Consider the following 13546-nt stretch of genomic DNA (forward strand, 5'->3'; position numbering starts at 1 on the left):
TAATAACTGATGGAATTAAAATTAAGCCAAACATGATACTCAACTATATCCACATATAAATTGAACAATCTCAAAAATATAGTTGTTTGTTCCTTATAACAGCTTTCTGAGGGTTAACTCTAAAGCTTTCAGTCAAGAATATTATCATGGGAAAAGGAAAAATTGCCCCAAACCATCAACACATCCAGATGGTCTGAAATACTCTAAAACCCAGTCTCTGCAATTCTTGGCAGGTTATGTCATCTTTCCTGCCAATCCTGCCCAGCATCCAAAATACCTTGTAGATAACAAAGTGATTCTAGCTTAGTAAATCTACAACAAGGTTTCCCAACTGTTTGGTACTGTGACCACTTAAAAAATAAATGTGTTTCTGCTTCTGCCATCTCTTACCTCAGAATAAAAATTTCACTGGAATGAGCATTGGGGAAAAAAATTAGTAATAATTTTATCTATTTATCAAATGAAACAGTAATAACTGTTTTACAAAAACTTTATAAACTTTATAACTTTAAAAAGAACCTGTTCCAGCAATCATAAATTGTCACAGTCAAAATCATTTTTTTTAATTAGAAAGATGAATTTGATTATTTTTGCATGATTCCTAGTTTTCATTTCTGAGACAGCTACTCATATTTTTCATTCCACATTTATTTTTCATCAGTATTTGCTTTTTATGGATTTATAGTCCTGTCTCATACAGACTTCAATATATTTATAGACTTCTCATATTTGTTTGTTTATTTGTATCCTGTCTTTATAATTTTTTCATATAACTCAAGGCAGCAAACATATCCAATAGTATTGTATCCTATTGTCTCCACAATAACAACCCTGTAAGATGGGTTGGGCTGAGAGAAAGTGACTGGCCCAAAGTCACCCAGCTGGTTTTCATGGCTGAGGCAGGATTAGAACTCACAGTCTCCTATTTTCTAGACTGGTGCCTTAACCATTAGGCCAAACTGGAGCTCTTAAATCTTTGTATTAATTTGTACTCTGCTCCAAAATTTGAGGAGAGATTTTTGTCAGAAATTTTATATTCAAAGAAGTGTCAACAGAGATCTGTCAGAAGAATTGCTTCTTCCCTTAGTAGCAAGCATACTAGTAATTGCTTTAACATTTGTTAAAATTACAGGAAAAAACTCTTGAGCTACAAAAGCATATACACTCCTTCAGACACTTCAGACACTACAAATACAGTGTTACATGCCTTGCTGGCAGGGATGCTGCAGGAATATGAATATTTATGACAGAAGACAAATGCAATTATTTGTGTTCCATGTCAATGAACCGCCAATATCCAATACGCCAATAACTGCATAAAAAACTCCATCCATAACAATTAATCAAGACAAGTTAAAATGTTTCCTGAAATTTTGGATGTAACAGATTTTTATGGATATACTGAGTACTTTGTAAAAGTGCTATAACAAACAATATTGCAATTCCCAAGGAGTTGCAACTCACAGTTCAAAAGCCTCTATCTAAAAAAATTAAAATGTTGAATATTTCCTCCTGCTTAAATTGAAACCACCAACAAAGATAAAGGGATTCCTGACCAGTGGATTCTGATGCAAACCAAAGCTAAGCAACTTGCCTTTCTCTATAATTTACAGGCCATGAGTTCACTTACGCTGTCTTTGGATAAATATTTCCAGTTCTCTTGCAATCATAGATGGTGAAATTGGCCCACACAATGTTTTTTCCGTTGACCTGTACTGCAGTTTGAATAATTACATGATCTGAAACAAACAACCCCCAAAAAAGCATGTCACAAGGGAACTCTTTTCATAGTTTACTTTCAAGACAACATTAATGTCTGAAAAAAAGAAAAAAATTCAAAACTGTTGTTTACTCAAGACATGAAGTTTCTCAAGAGTTCAATTTCACCAAATACTCCCAAGATTATTTTGTTACATTACAAATACAAATTAATATATGAAACAGGAAAAGCTGGCAATACATATTTTGTGAATGATTATGTGTTAGGTATGTAAATAATCTTTATGATGATTTGTTTGTTAGTTAAAAAAATGATATGCTTGTTTTAAATATTGAGAAACTGATACGTGAATCAGAATATACAGAAAAATATATTTACATTTTAAAATTTTGGAATGATGCTTGTACCTAAAATGCATTAGAAACATCTCTTTTTTGTATAAAATTGGCTGGAATAAAATTGAGATTCAAAGAATTTTGAAAATGAACCAAATGGAGTTGACATAATCATTCATCCTTTATTTTGAAGCAATTTTTCATGTATCATTATTTAACATAAATACAGTAGTTTGAAGAGTCAGAATTTTCATATAAAGTATTCGTTTTGGAAAGACTCCTGAACTGTAACCAAGATAAACGGATTCAAACTTTATAAATAGATTTATTCACTATTGTATGACTATAACAAATTACTTTCACTACACAAAATGAAACAAATAATTGGTGATTTGAAACTTGTAATTTAACTTTCAGGCTGAAAAACTGTATATGCCAGTAACGTTAATGAATGAGATAGCCATAGGACACGTGTTCAATACTTTAGATAAGGTGTTTTTTTTTACATGACTCAACATGTTCCACCTAGAAAATATCTGATTCACATCGAATTGAGACAGTCTATATTGAATCAGGAAAGTGGCCCTGGAAAAAGTCTATGGGGACAGTTAGCAAAATATGATTCAAGGAAGAGACCATGAGAAAGAAACTTCAACTAGCTTAACTCTTAACTCTCTTTGGTACAGATTGTCCTCAACTTACAATCATTGGTTTAGTGACTGCTTGACATTACAAAGGCATTGAAAAAAAGACTTATGACTGTTTTTCACACTTACGACTGTTGCAGCATCCCCATGATCATATGATCAAAATATAGACGCTTGTAACTTGGATGTATTTATGACAGTTGCAGTATCCTGGGGACATATGATCATGTTTTGCAATCTTCTGACAAGCCAAGCCAAAGGAAAAGCCAGATTCACTGAACAACCATTTTACTAACTTAACAACTGCAATAATTCACTCAAGAACTTTAACAAAAAAAGGTCGTAACATGGGGAAAAACTCACTTAACAACTGGCTTGCTTAGCAACGTAAATTTTGGGCTCAATTACAGTCATAAGTTGAGGACTATCTGGATAAGAGGGAGGGAACAAAATATTGTCAGAGTTTCAAGATTCTGTTACCATATTAAATTAAATAATTTTAATTTAATTAAAATTAATTAATTAAATTAAAAAGAGTTCCAGTAAATTCTGTGGAGTCTGTTTCCTGATCTGGTCTAATTTGAAGGGATGACACCATCCCAAATATCCTGCAGATGTATGTCCTGTCTTATGTAAACTGACATTTATGTTATACTCCATGTTTGAGGCATTTTGCAGTTGATGCTATCATATCTGGGCTGGGGAAGACTTGTGTAATTTCTGATCAGAGATGTTGTGCAAGGAAAATTTGACTTGCCATAATAACAGCTTGTTCAGAAGATACTACTATATCTTTTAAGACTGATGATATCATTCCCTCACTCAAAGAAGCATGAACTTTTTTTTTTAATAAATTCACTCAAAGCAGGAAACTGAGTTCAAATTCCTCCTTAGCCATGAAAGCCAACTGGGTGACTTTGAGCCAGTCACTCTCTCAGCTGAATTTCCTCACAGGATTACTGTTGTGCTGAAAATAGGAGGAGGAAGATATGTTGGATATGTTTGCTGCCTTGGGTTCTTTGTAACAATAATAAAGGTGATATACAAATAAATAAAATAAGAATAAATTCACTACTATCTATATCCATTCTCTCATTCCTTTTTTGGCAACTTCTCAGCCCCACCAGGTAGACAAGACCAGGAATCAACTCCACAGAATGGCTAAAACTACTTTTGTTGAATGTGGCTATAAAACCAGAAATTTACAAGTCCAGTTGTAATATACTCCTCCCTCCATGGTTATGTGAATTACTGGGGTGTCTGCCTGAGAGGAGGGTGGAGCAATTTTTAATGTGACTTTCTGTTACAGTCAATTTATATTATTTTGGATGAGATAAATATAAAAATAGAGGCATAAAAAAATTGTGCAATGTGCAAATGTGTCTCAAATATTGAAAGGAAAGAATCAAAGTTTTTTTTAAATTTATCTTTGGTTCACAGTACTTCTTGTGCATTTATAAGGAATTGTGTATACCTGTGCAGTTTAATCAGTATAAATACCTAGGGTATTTTTCCCCACAGAATTTTTTAGGGCAGAACTTAGGACTGACCTAAATGCAGAGTATGTATAGAAACCAGCAAATACATTTCAACAAAGCAAGCTTTCAGAAATCCATCATTGATCTAATGAAACATGTCTCAATTATAGGAGCATTACCTGAATAAATGCAAATACTAAATACAAATTAAAATTAAGAAAGTTTAATTTAATTAAGAAACTCTTTAATGTCATTATTACATCATCATTATTTAAAACACCATTTTTCATACATACCTTGATTTAATGGAAAGTCTGGATAACTTTCTCTGGGAAGAAAACTGCAGTAAATTACTTGGTTGTGAGATTGGGGATGAATTCTAGCAGTGGTTTGGATATTATTTCCATAATTGCAAGCTATATCCATTCCGTTCATATTTGGAATGTTCCCATTTATTTGGATTATCATACCCTATAAAAGTGAACAACAAAATTTCCTCATTGTAATAGATTAACCAAAAATTAAATTACATTGACAAACAGGTTTTGAAAATACTAGAGCAACTAATAGATTTAAACTTAATGTCAACCGCTTTAATCTAGATTGCAGAAAATATAACTTCTGTAACAGAATCATCAGTGCTTGGAATACTTTACCTGACTCTGTGGTCTCTTCCCATAATCCTAAAAGTTTTATCCAAAAACTTTCTACTATTGACCTCACCCCATTCCTAAGAGGACCATAAGGGGCATGCATAAGCGCACAAATGTGCCTACCGTTCCTGTCCTATTGTTTTTCTTTTCTCCTTCCTATATATATGCTTATACCTCCTTATATTTACCCATATATGTGTTTATTTATTTATTTATTTTATTTTATTGTTTATATTTATATACCGCCCTATCTCCCAAAGGACTCAGGGCGGTTTACAGGCATTTAAAAGCAAAAAATACAATAAATACAATTCTAAAAACAATTAAAAAACTTATTCAAAAGCCCTAGTTAAAAATATAAAAATTAAAACCCAAGGTAAAACCCACTAACTAAAATCTAACTCAGTCCTGCGCAGTTAAATAAATATGTTTTAAGCTCGCGGCGGAAGGTCCTAAGGTCCGGAAGCTGACGAAGTCCTGGGGGCAGTTCATTCCAGAGGGTGGGAGCCCCCACAGAGAAGGCCCTTCCCCTGGGCGTCGCCAGACGACATTGCCTCGCTGACGGCACCCTGAGGAGTCCCTCTCTGTGAGAGCGCACGGGTCGGTGAGAGGTATTCGGTAGCAGCAGGCGGTCCCGTAGATAACCCGGCCCTATGCCATGGAGCGCTTTAAAGGTGGTCACCAAAACCTTGAAGCGCACCCGGAAGGCCACAGGCAGCCAGTGCAGTCTGCGCAGGATGGGTGTTATACGGGAGCCATGAGGGGCTCCCTCTATCACCCGCGCAGCCGCATTCTGGACTAACTGCAGCCTCCGGATGCCCTTCAAGGGGAGCCCCATGTAGAGAGCATTGCAGTAATCCAGGCGAGACGTCACGAATGCGTGGGTGACTGTGCACAGGGCATCCCGGTCTAGAAAGGGGCGCAACTGGCGCACCAGGCGAACCTGGTAAAACGCTCTCCTGGAGACGGCCGTCAAATGATCTTCCAAAGACAGCCATTCATCCAGGAGGACGCCTAAGTTGCGCACCCCCTCCATCGAGGCCAATGACTCGCCACCGATGGTCAGCCGCGGATTTAGCTGACTGTACCGGGATGCCGGCATCCACAGCCACTCTGTCTTGGAGGGATTGAGCTTGAGCCTGTTTCTCCCCATCCAGACCCGTACAGCCTCCAGACACCGGGACAGCACTTCGATAGCTTCGTTGGGGTGGTCCAGCGTGGAAAGGTACAGCTGGGTGTCATCCGCATACAGCTGATACCTCACGCCGAAACCACTGATGATCTCACCCAGCGGCTTCATGTAGATAAAGAACAGAAGGCGAGAGGATCGACCCCGCGGCACCCCACAAGTGAGGCGCCTCGGGTCGACCTCTGCCCCTGTCAACACCGACTGCGACGGTCGGAGAGATAGGAGGAGAACCACCGATAAACGGTGCCTCCCACTCCCAATCCCTCCAGCCGGCGCAGCAGGATACCATGGTCGATGGTATCGAAAGCCGCTGAGAGGTCTAATAGGACCAGGGCAGAGGAACAACCCCTATCCCTGGCCCTCCAGAGATCATCCACCAACGCGACCAAAGCCGGCTCTGTGCTGTAACCGGGCCGAAACCGGACTGGAACGGGTCTAGATAGACGGTTTCATCCAGGTGCAGGGGAAACTGATATGCCACCATATTTCTACAACCTTCGCCGCGGCGGGTTGGAGACTGGACGATAATTACCTAAAACAGCCGGGTCCAGGGAAGGCTTCTTAAGGAGGGGTCTCACCACCGCCTCTTTCAAGGCGGCCGGAAAGACACCCTCCACCAAAGAAGCGATCGTAATCGCCTGGAGCCAGCCTCGTGTCACCTCCTGAGTGGCCAGCACCAGCCAGGAGGGGCACGGGTCCAGTAAACACGTGGTGGCATTCAGTCTACCCAACAACCTGTCCATGTCCTCGGGAGCCACAGGGTCAAACTCATCCCAGACAATGTCACCAAGACCACCCTCGGACGCCTCACCTGAGTCACCACAATCTTGGTCCAACCCGTCCCGAAGCTGAACGATTTTATCGTATAGATAACCGTTAAACTCCTCAGCACGTCCCTGCAGCGGGTCATCCCGCTCCCCCTGGTGAAGAAGGGAACGAGTCACCCGGAACAGGGCGGCTGGGTGGTTATCTGCCGACGCAATGAGGGAGGAGGCGTAGCAACGCCTCGCTTCCCTCAATGCCACTAGGTAAGTCCTTGTATAGGACTTCACTAGTGTCCGATCAGCCTCTGAACGGCTAGACCTCCAGGAACTCTCTAGGCGTCTTCTCTGGCGCTTCATCCCCCTCAGCTCCTCGGAGAACCAGGGAGCCGGTTGGGACCTGCGCCGGGTCAGAGGCCGCAAAGGCACGACACGATCTAAGGCCCCCGCCACGGCCCGTTCCCAGGCCGCAACAAGTTCCTCAGACGTGCCGTGAGCCAGACCCTCAGGGAATGGCCCAAGCTCCGTCCGGAACCTCTCCGGGTCCATCAGGCGCCTGGGACAGAACCAACGCATTGGCTCCGTCTCCCTGCGGTGTTGGGTGGCGGTCAGAAAGTCTAGGCGAAGGAGAGAGTGATCTGACCATGACAAAGGTTCGGTGACTATTTCCTTTAAGTCCAGATCTCTCGACCACTGACCAGAGACAAAAATCAAATCGAGTGTACCACCCCCGGTGTGGGTAGGGCCATCAACTACTTGCGTCAGGTCTAAGGCCGTCATGGAAGCCATGAACTCCCGAGCTGCTGTCGATGACGAGCCGGAAGAAGGCAAGTTAAAGTCCCCCATGACTAAAAGTCTGGGGGTTTCAACTGCCACCCCAGCAAGCACCTCCAGGAGCTCGGGCAGGGCAGCTGTCACGTAGCAAGGAGCCAGGTACGCGACCAGCAAGCCCATCTGACATCTATGGCCCCACTTCACAAGGAGGGATTCACACCCGACTATCTGAGGTACAGTGGTCTCCCTCGGCTCCAGACTCTCTCTAATCACAACCGCCACCCCCCCACCCCTACCCTGGGCTCTCGGCTGATGAAATGCACGGAAACCTGGTGGGCACATCTGCACCAGGGGCACGCCCCCTTCTGCACCCAACCAGGTTTCCGTAATGCCTATAAAGTCCGCGGCACCCCCCTGAATAAGTTTATTTAATAAATAAGTTTATTTACTATATAATCTTTTTGTATGATACCTACATATATTGTTGTGACAAAATAAATAAATAAATAAATAAATAAAATACTGTATTTTTAGATTAAACTTTGTTTGGAAGAAAGCTGCTGCTCCGTTGAGTAAAAATAACAAGTGCAGCCGAATATTCAGAGATTGTGTCGGTAAAATGTTAAGATGCTAAGCTAAGATGGCGCCGACGAAGGCTGCCTCGGTGAAATGCTCTCTAATTGTTTCTTTATTTCTAATTGTTCTCTGTGACTCACTACGGATTTCCTACTCACGAGACCATCTGCTAAAAATTAAGGAACATTTCTTTAAGGAGCAGCTTTCTTTAATCTCACCCCCGCCTGTCTTTACAAACACGGAGGAGATTCTAACACAGGAGGAGGCAATTCCCACGGAGCTATGGATTACTAAAAAAACCAAACGATGGAAACGAAGGAAAAGAGGTAAACGATCTGGGATCTTAATCAAACTAAGAACTCGCATTAAAACTCCTCTGCCTTCAATTTTCCTAACAAATATACGCTCACTTGCAAATAAGATGGATGAAATACTCCTCTTAAACAAATACTATTCTGATTTTCGCAATTCAGCAGTCCTATGCTTCTCTGAAACCTGGTTAAAGGAATCAATTGAAAATAGCAGCCTGAACATTCCAGGATTTCAAATTGAACGATCAGACAGGATTCCAGAAACATCTGGTAAAAAGAAAGGAGGAGGCTTATGCCTATATATTAATTCAACCTGGTGTCAAGATTTTAACATAATTTACAAATTCTGTGACAACAATTTAAAGACTCTAATTATCAACTGCAAACCTTACTATTCGCCTCATGAATTTTCCTCATTTCTTCTAATTGCTGTTTATGTCCCACCACAAGCCTGTGTAAACAAGGCATTACGAACTCTAGCTGACCAAATCATGGAGGCTGAAGCCAAACACCCTGATTCACTGGCCATTGTTTTGGGAGATCTAAACAAGGCAAACTTAAGGAAAGAACTACCAAAATACTTTCAGCATGTCAATTGTCCCACCAGAGGCAAGAATACTCTAGACCACTGCTACACAACACTAAAAGATGCCTATCGGTCTTTATCACGTGCAGCTGTAGGACACTCTGATCATTGCATGATTCACCTTGTACCTGCTTACAGGCAAAGACTTAAAGCCACAAAACCAATAATTAAATCAGTGAAAACCTGGACGGAGGAATCAGAATTAAAGCTACAGGCATGTTTTGACTGCACTGATTGGAATATTTTAAAGATACCTCTGCAGACCTGGATGAACTCACAGATACTGTAACATCATATGTCAGCTTCTGTGAAGACCTATGTGTACCTACAAGGAACTTGCGAATACACAGTAACAACAAACCTTGGTTTACACCTAAACTTAAGCAGCTACGACATTCCAAAGAGGAAGCCTACAGAAAAGGTGATAAAATGCTGTACAATCAGGCCAGAAATGCACTAACAAGGGAGATAAGAGCAGCAAAAAGAAGCTACTCTGAAAAGCTAAAGAATCAGTTTTCAGCAAATGAACCAGCAAACATGTGGAAAACTCTTAAAAATATCACCGGCTATGGCAAACCTCCTTCCCAGGCTGAAGGTAATCAACAACTGGCAGATGACCTGAATGAGTTTTACTGCAGGTTTGAAAGGAAACTACAGCCCCCATCTCAGACACACCAACAACAGCCAAGCCTCCTACAACTGACCCCATTTCATTGGGTTCACAACCCCTAGTGATCACAGAAAAGGAAGTGCAAGACCTATTTCACAGACAAAAGCCAGGAAAAGCTCCAGGCCCAGACAAGATAACTCCTTCTTGCTTAAAAGTCTGTGCTGACCAATTGGCCCCCATCTTCACCCATATTTTCAATAAATCACTAGAGATGTGCTATGTTCCTTCTTGCTTCAAACGCTCTACCATCATCCCAGTGCCGAAGAAGCCCACCATCAAGGAACTGAATGACTACAGACCAGTTGCTCTAACATCTGTAGTCATGAAAACCTTTGAAAGGCTAGTGCTTTCCTACCTGAAAACCATCACGAATCCGCTCTTAGACCCCTTGCAATTTGCATACCGAGCAAATAGATCAACAGATGATGCTGTTAATATGGCTCTGCACTACATCCTACAACATCTTGAGTCTCCAAAGACCTATGCAAGGGTCCTTTTTGTAGACTTTAGTTCAGCATTCAATACCATCATTCCAGACATTCTTCTAACTAAGCTAAACCAGCTACAGGTACCGGAACAGACTTGTAAGTGGATCACAAGCTTCCTAACAAACAGGAAGCAGCAGGTGAAGCTAAGCAAGATCACATCAAATACCTGTACAATTAGCACAGGGGCCCCCCAAGGCTGTGTGCTCTCCCCTCTTCTCTTCTCTCTGTATACCAATGACTGCATCTCCAACGATCCATCTGTTAAGCTACTGAAGTTCACAGATGACACAACAGTGATTGGTCTCATTCGAGACAATGACGAATCCACATATGGACGAGAGGTCGAACGACTAGCCTTGTGGTGCAACCAAAACAATCTGGAACTGAACACACTCAAAACCGTAGAAATGGTGGTAGACTTTAGGAAAAACCCTTCCATACTTCCACCTCTCACAATACTTGACAACACAGTAGAAACCTTCAAATTTCTGGGTTCTATCATATCGCAAGATCTCAAATGGACAGCTAACATCAAAAACATCATTAAAAAAGGACAACAAAGAATGTTCTTTTTGCGCCAACTCAGTAAGCTCAAACTGCCCAAGGAGCTGCTGATCCAATTCTACAGAGGAATTATTGAGTCTGTCATTTGCACCTCTATAACTGTCTGGTTCGGTTCTGCAACCCAACAAGAAAAACACAGACTTCAGAGGATAATTAGAACTGCAGAAAAAATAATTGCTACCAACCTGCCTTCCATTGAGGACCTGTATACTGCACGAATCAAGAAGAGGGCCGTGAAAATATTTGCAGATCCCTCGCATCCTGGACATAAACTGTTTCAACTCCTACCCTCAAAACGACGCTATAGAGCACTGCACACCAGAACAACTAGACACAAGAACAGTTTTTTCCCGAAGGCCATCACTCTGCTAAACAAATAATTCCCTCAACACTGTCAGACTATTTACTGAATCTGCACTACTATTAATCGTTTCATAGTTCCCATCACCAATCTCTTTCCACTTATGACTGTATGACTATAACTTGTTGCTGGCAATCCTTATGATTTATATTGATATATTGATCATCAATTGTGTTGTAAATGTTGTACCTTGATGAACGTATCTTTTCTTTTATGTACACTGAGAGCATATGCACCAAGACAAATTCCTTGTGTGTCCAATCACACTTGGCCAATAAAATTCTATTCATTCTATTCATTAAAATTACAAGATGCCTTCTATGTGTCAACACTTGCCCAGTGGAACAATATCCTCTGCAGAGATCTAGATGGCTCTGACCCTGACTACCTTTCACAAGGCTGTTACACTATGCTGCTGATGTGACTTTTTATGATTGGGATTTATTGTTTACCTTGGGCGACATGGAACATTGTTTATAGTTGCTGTTGTTGTAATCCTTGCACACTGCTGAGAGTTACTGTTACAGAATGAGATGTGGGGGGGAGGAAGATAAATTATTTACATATTGTTCATAATGTTTTACAATCAGTTCCCTTTGCTTAAGAGAATCTATTCACAGACATTGCAATTCCTACTTCACGTACCTCATTTTCATTCTCGATATTTATTTCTGAAGGCATTGTGGTCATTGAAGGGCATTGTTGTACTCCCTCATTGGCACTGATCCAGAAATAGGACTCTTCCGAATGGGTGCATTCATGCTGTAGTGAACACCTAAAACAAGTAGAACATTTATGACACCAGACCTTTAGAAGAAAACCAATTATTAATTTTCCTGAAAAACTACTTTCATGTTTGTTGTTTCACTAAGTATGATACCCATTATCTTAAAATGTTAACCTCAGGATCAAAACACAGGAGATACGATTAGGAGTGATTCATATATTTTTCCATTGTTTGCCTTCTCTTTTATCTTTATATTTTTTTTTTACATCTAAGGTTGTCAAGCATGAACAACCAGACCCACACATGCAGAGTTCAAGCTAACTGACTTATTCTTTTCTGCCTATCAAGAATCACTCCAGACTGGCAGCCTTCCCTTGGGAACGAATAGCTATAGCTCAGTGATGGTTAACCTTTTTGCTGTCATGTGCCAAAAACAGGGGGAGTGCGGGGGGGGGGTGTCACACATGCGCGTGCCCACACCCATAATTCAATGTGCCCCACCCCCTGCTTTTGGCATACAATGACATGGTGGGCCCGGTAGGCCCATTTTTTGCCCTACCCTGGCTCCAGACATTTTCTAGGAGCCTGGGGAGGGTGAAAACATCATTCCCCACCCCCCAGAGGCCATTTCCTGACTTCCAGTGAGCCCGGAAGGCCCACAAATCAGCTGGCCGGTGCACACATACATGCTGGAATTGAGCTAGGGCAACACTCGTGTGCCCACAGATATGGTTCCGCGTGCCACCTGTGGCATGCATGCCATAGGTTTGCCATCACAGCTATAGCTCCAAGGCATATAGAGGGGTCAGTCTTTTGTGGTTGCTCAGCAGTGTTGAGTTTCTACCAGTCCGCCCCGGTTCGAACCAGTAGTGGTGCCAGTGGGAGGCTCCACCCACCAGCCCAGACATCATCATGGACACTGCGCATGTGCAGAAGTGCCATGAGTGAGCAAAGCAAGCATGCATGCTCACACATCCGAACCGGTAGCGAAGGTAAGTGAAACCCACTACTGTTGTGCAGTGACTCCAGGCTAACTCCGTCCTTGAGCCTTCCATCCTCCCTGGCTGGGTATTTCCCCACAAAGATACAGAGAAAAAAAAAGGCTGTTAAATTCATGGAAATAAGATGGCCAGCTTTTGAACTTTGCTGACTTAAAAGAACGTCAGGTAGTTATTCAATGTTTTCTCTGTTTCCTGTGTCTTATTTCTGTTTACCCTAGACCAGTGGTTCTCAACCTTTATAGTGCTGTGACCCCTTTAATACAATTCCCCACGATGTGGCGACCCCTTTAATACAATTCCCCATGATGTGGCGACCCCAACCATAAAAAATTTTTCGTTTTGAATTTATCGCGCTTGAAGCCATATTGGCTAGCAATCTGAACTGCTTGCAACTGCCTTGAGGACGGAGGCATTAAAGCGGAGACTCCTCCCCTATTAAGTTTATCGCGCCTGAAACCAGATTAGTGATTGCAGCTGGCTTGAGAGGGAGACTTCAGAGCAAAGATTTCTCTCTTTTTTAATTGATCACGCCTGAAGCTGAATTTGGCTAGCGATTTGAAGAGCCTGCAGCTGGCTTGCGGAGTCAACCATTGGAGCGCGATTCTTCAACTCGCTAGTATACTTCCCATATTTCCTATGGTCTTAGGCGACCCCTGGCAAATTGTCATTCGACCCCCAACAGGGTCCTGACCAACAGGTTGAGAA

The 13546-nt window shown here is 41.7% G+C and overlaps 1 protein-coding gene across 1 annotated transcript in view; it reads right to left on the minus strand.

Annotated features, from left to right (window-relative positions):
* PLXND1 (plexin D1) overlaps nucleotides 1–13546 on the minus strand; it is a 201885-nt gene that overhangs the window by 125654 nt on the left and 62685 nt on the right. The window contains exons 5-7 of the mRNA XM_058171611.1: nucleotides 11759–11888; nucleotides 4477–4651; nucleotides 1631–1739 (exon numbers count right to left, since the gene is read on the minus strand). Coding sequence (XP_058027594.1) covers nucleotides 1631–1739; nucleotides 4477–4651; nucleotides 11759–11888 — 414 coding nt within the window. The remainder of the gene's footprint in view (nucleotides 1–1630; nucleotides 1740–4476; nucleotides 4652–11758; nucleotides 11889–13546) is intronic.

This window comes from Ahaetulla prasina, chromosome 2 (genome assembly GCF_028640845.1).
Source record: "Ahaetulla prasina isolate Xishuangbanna chromosome 2, ASM2864084v1, whole genome shotgun sequence".
Lineage (NCBI taxonomy): Eukaryota > Metazoa > Chordata > Lepidosauria > Squamata > Colubridae > Ahaetulla > Ahaetulla prasina.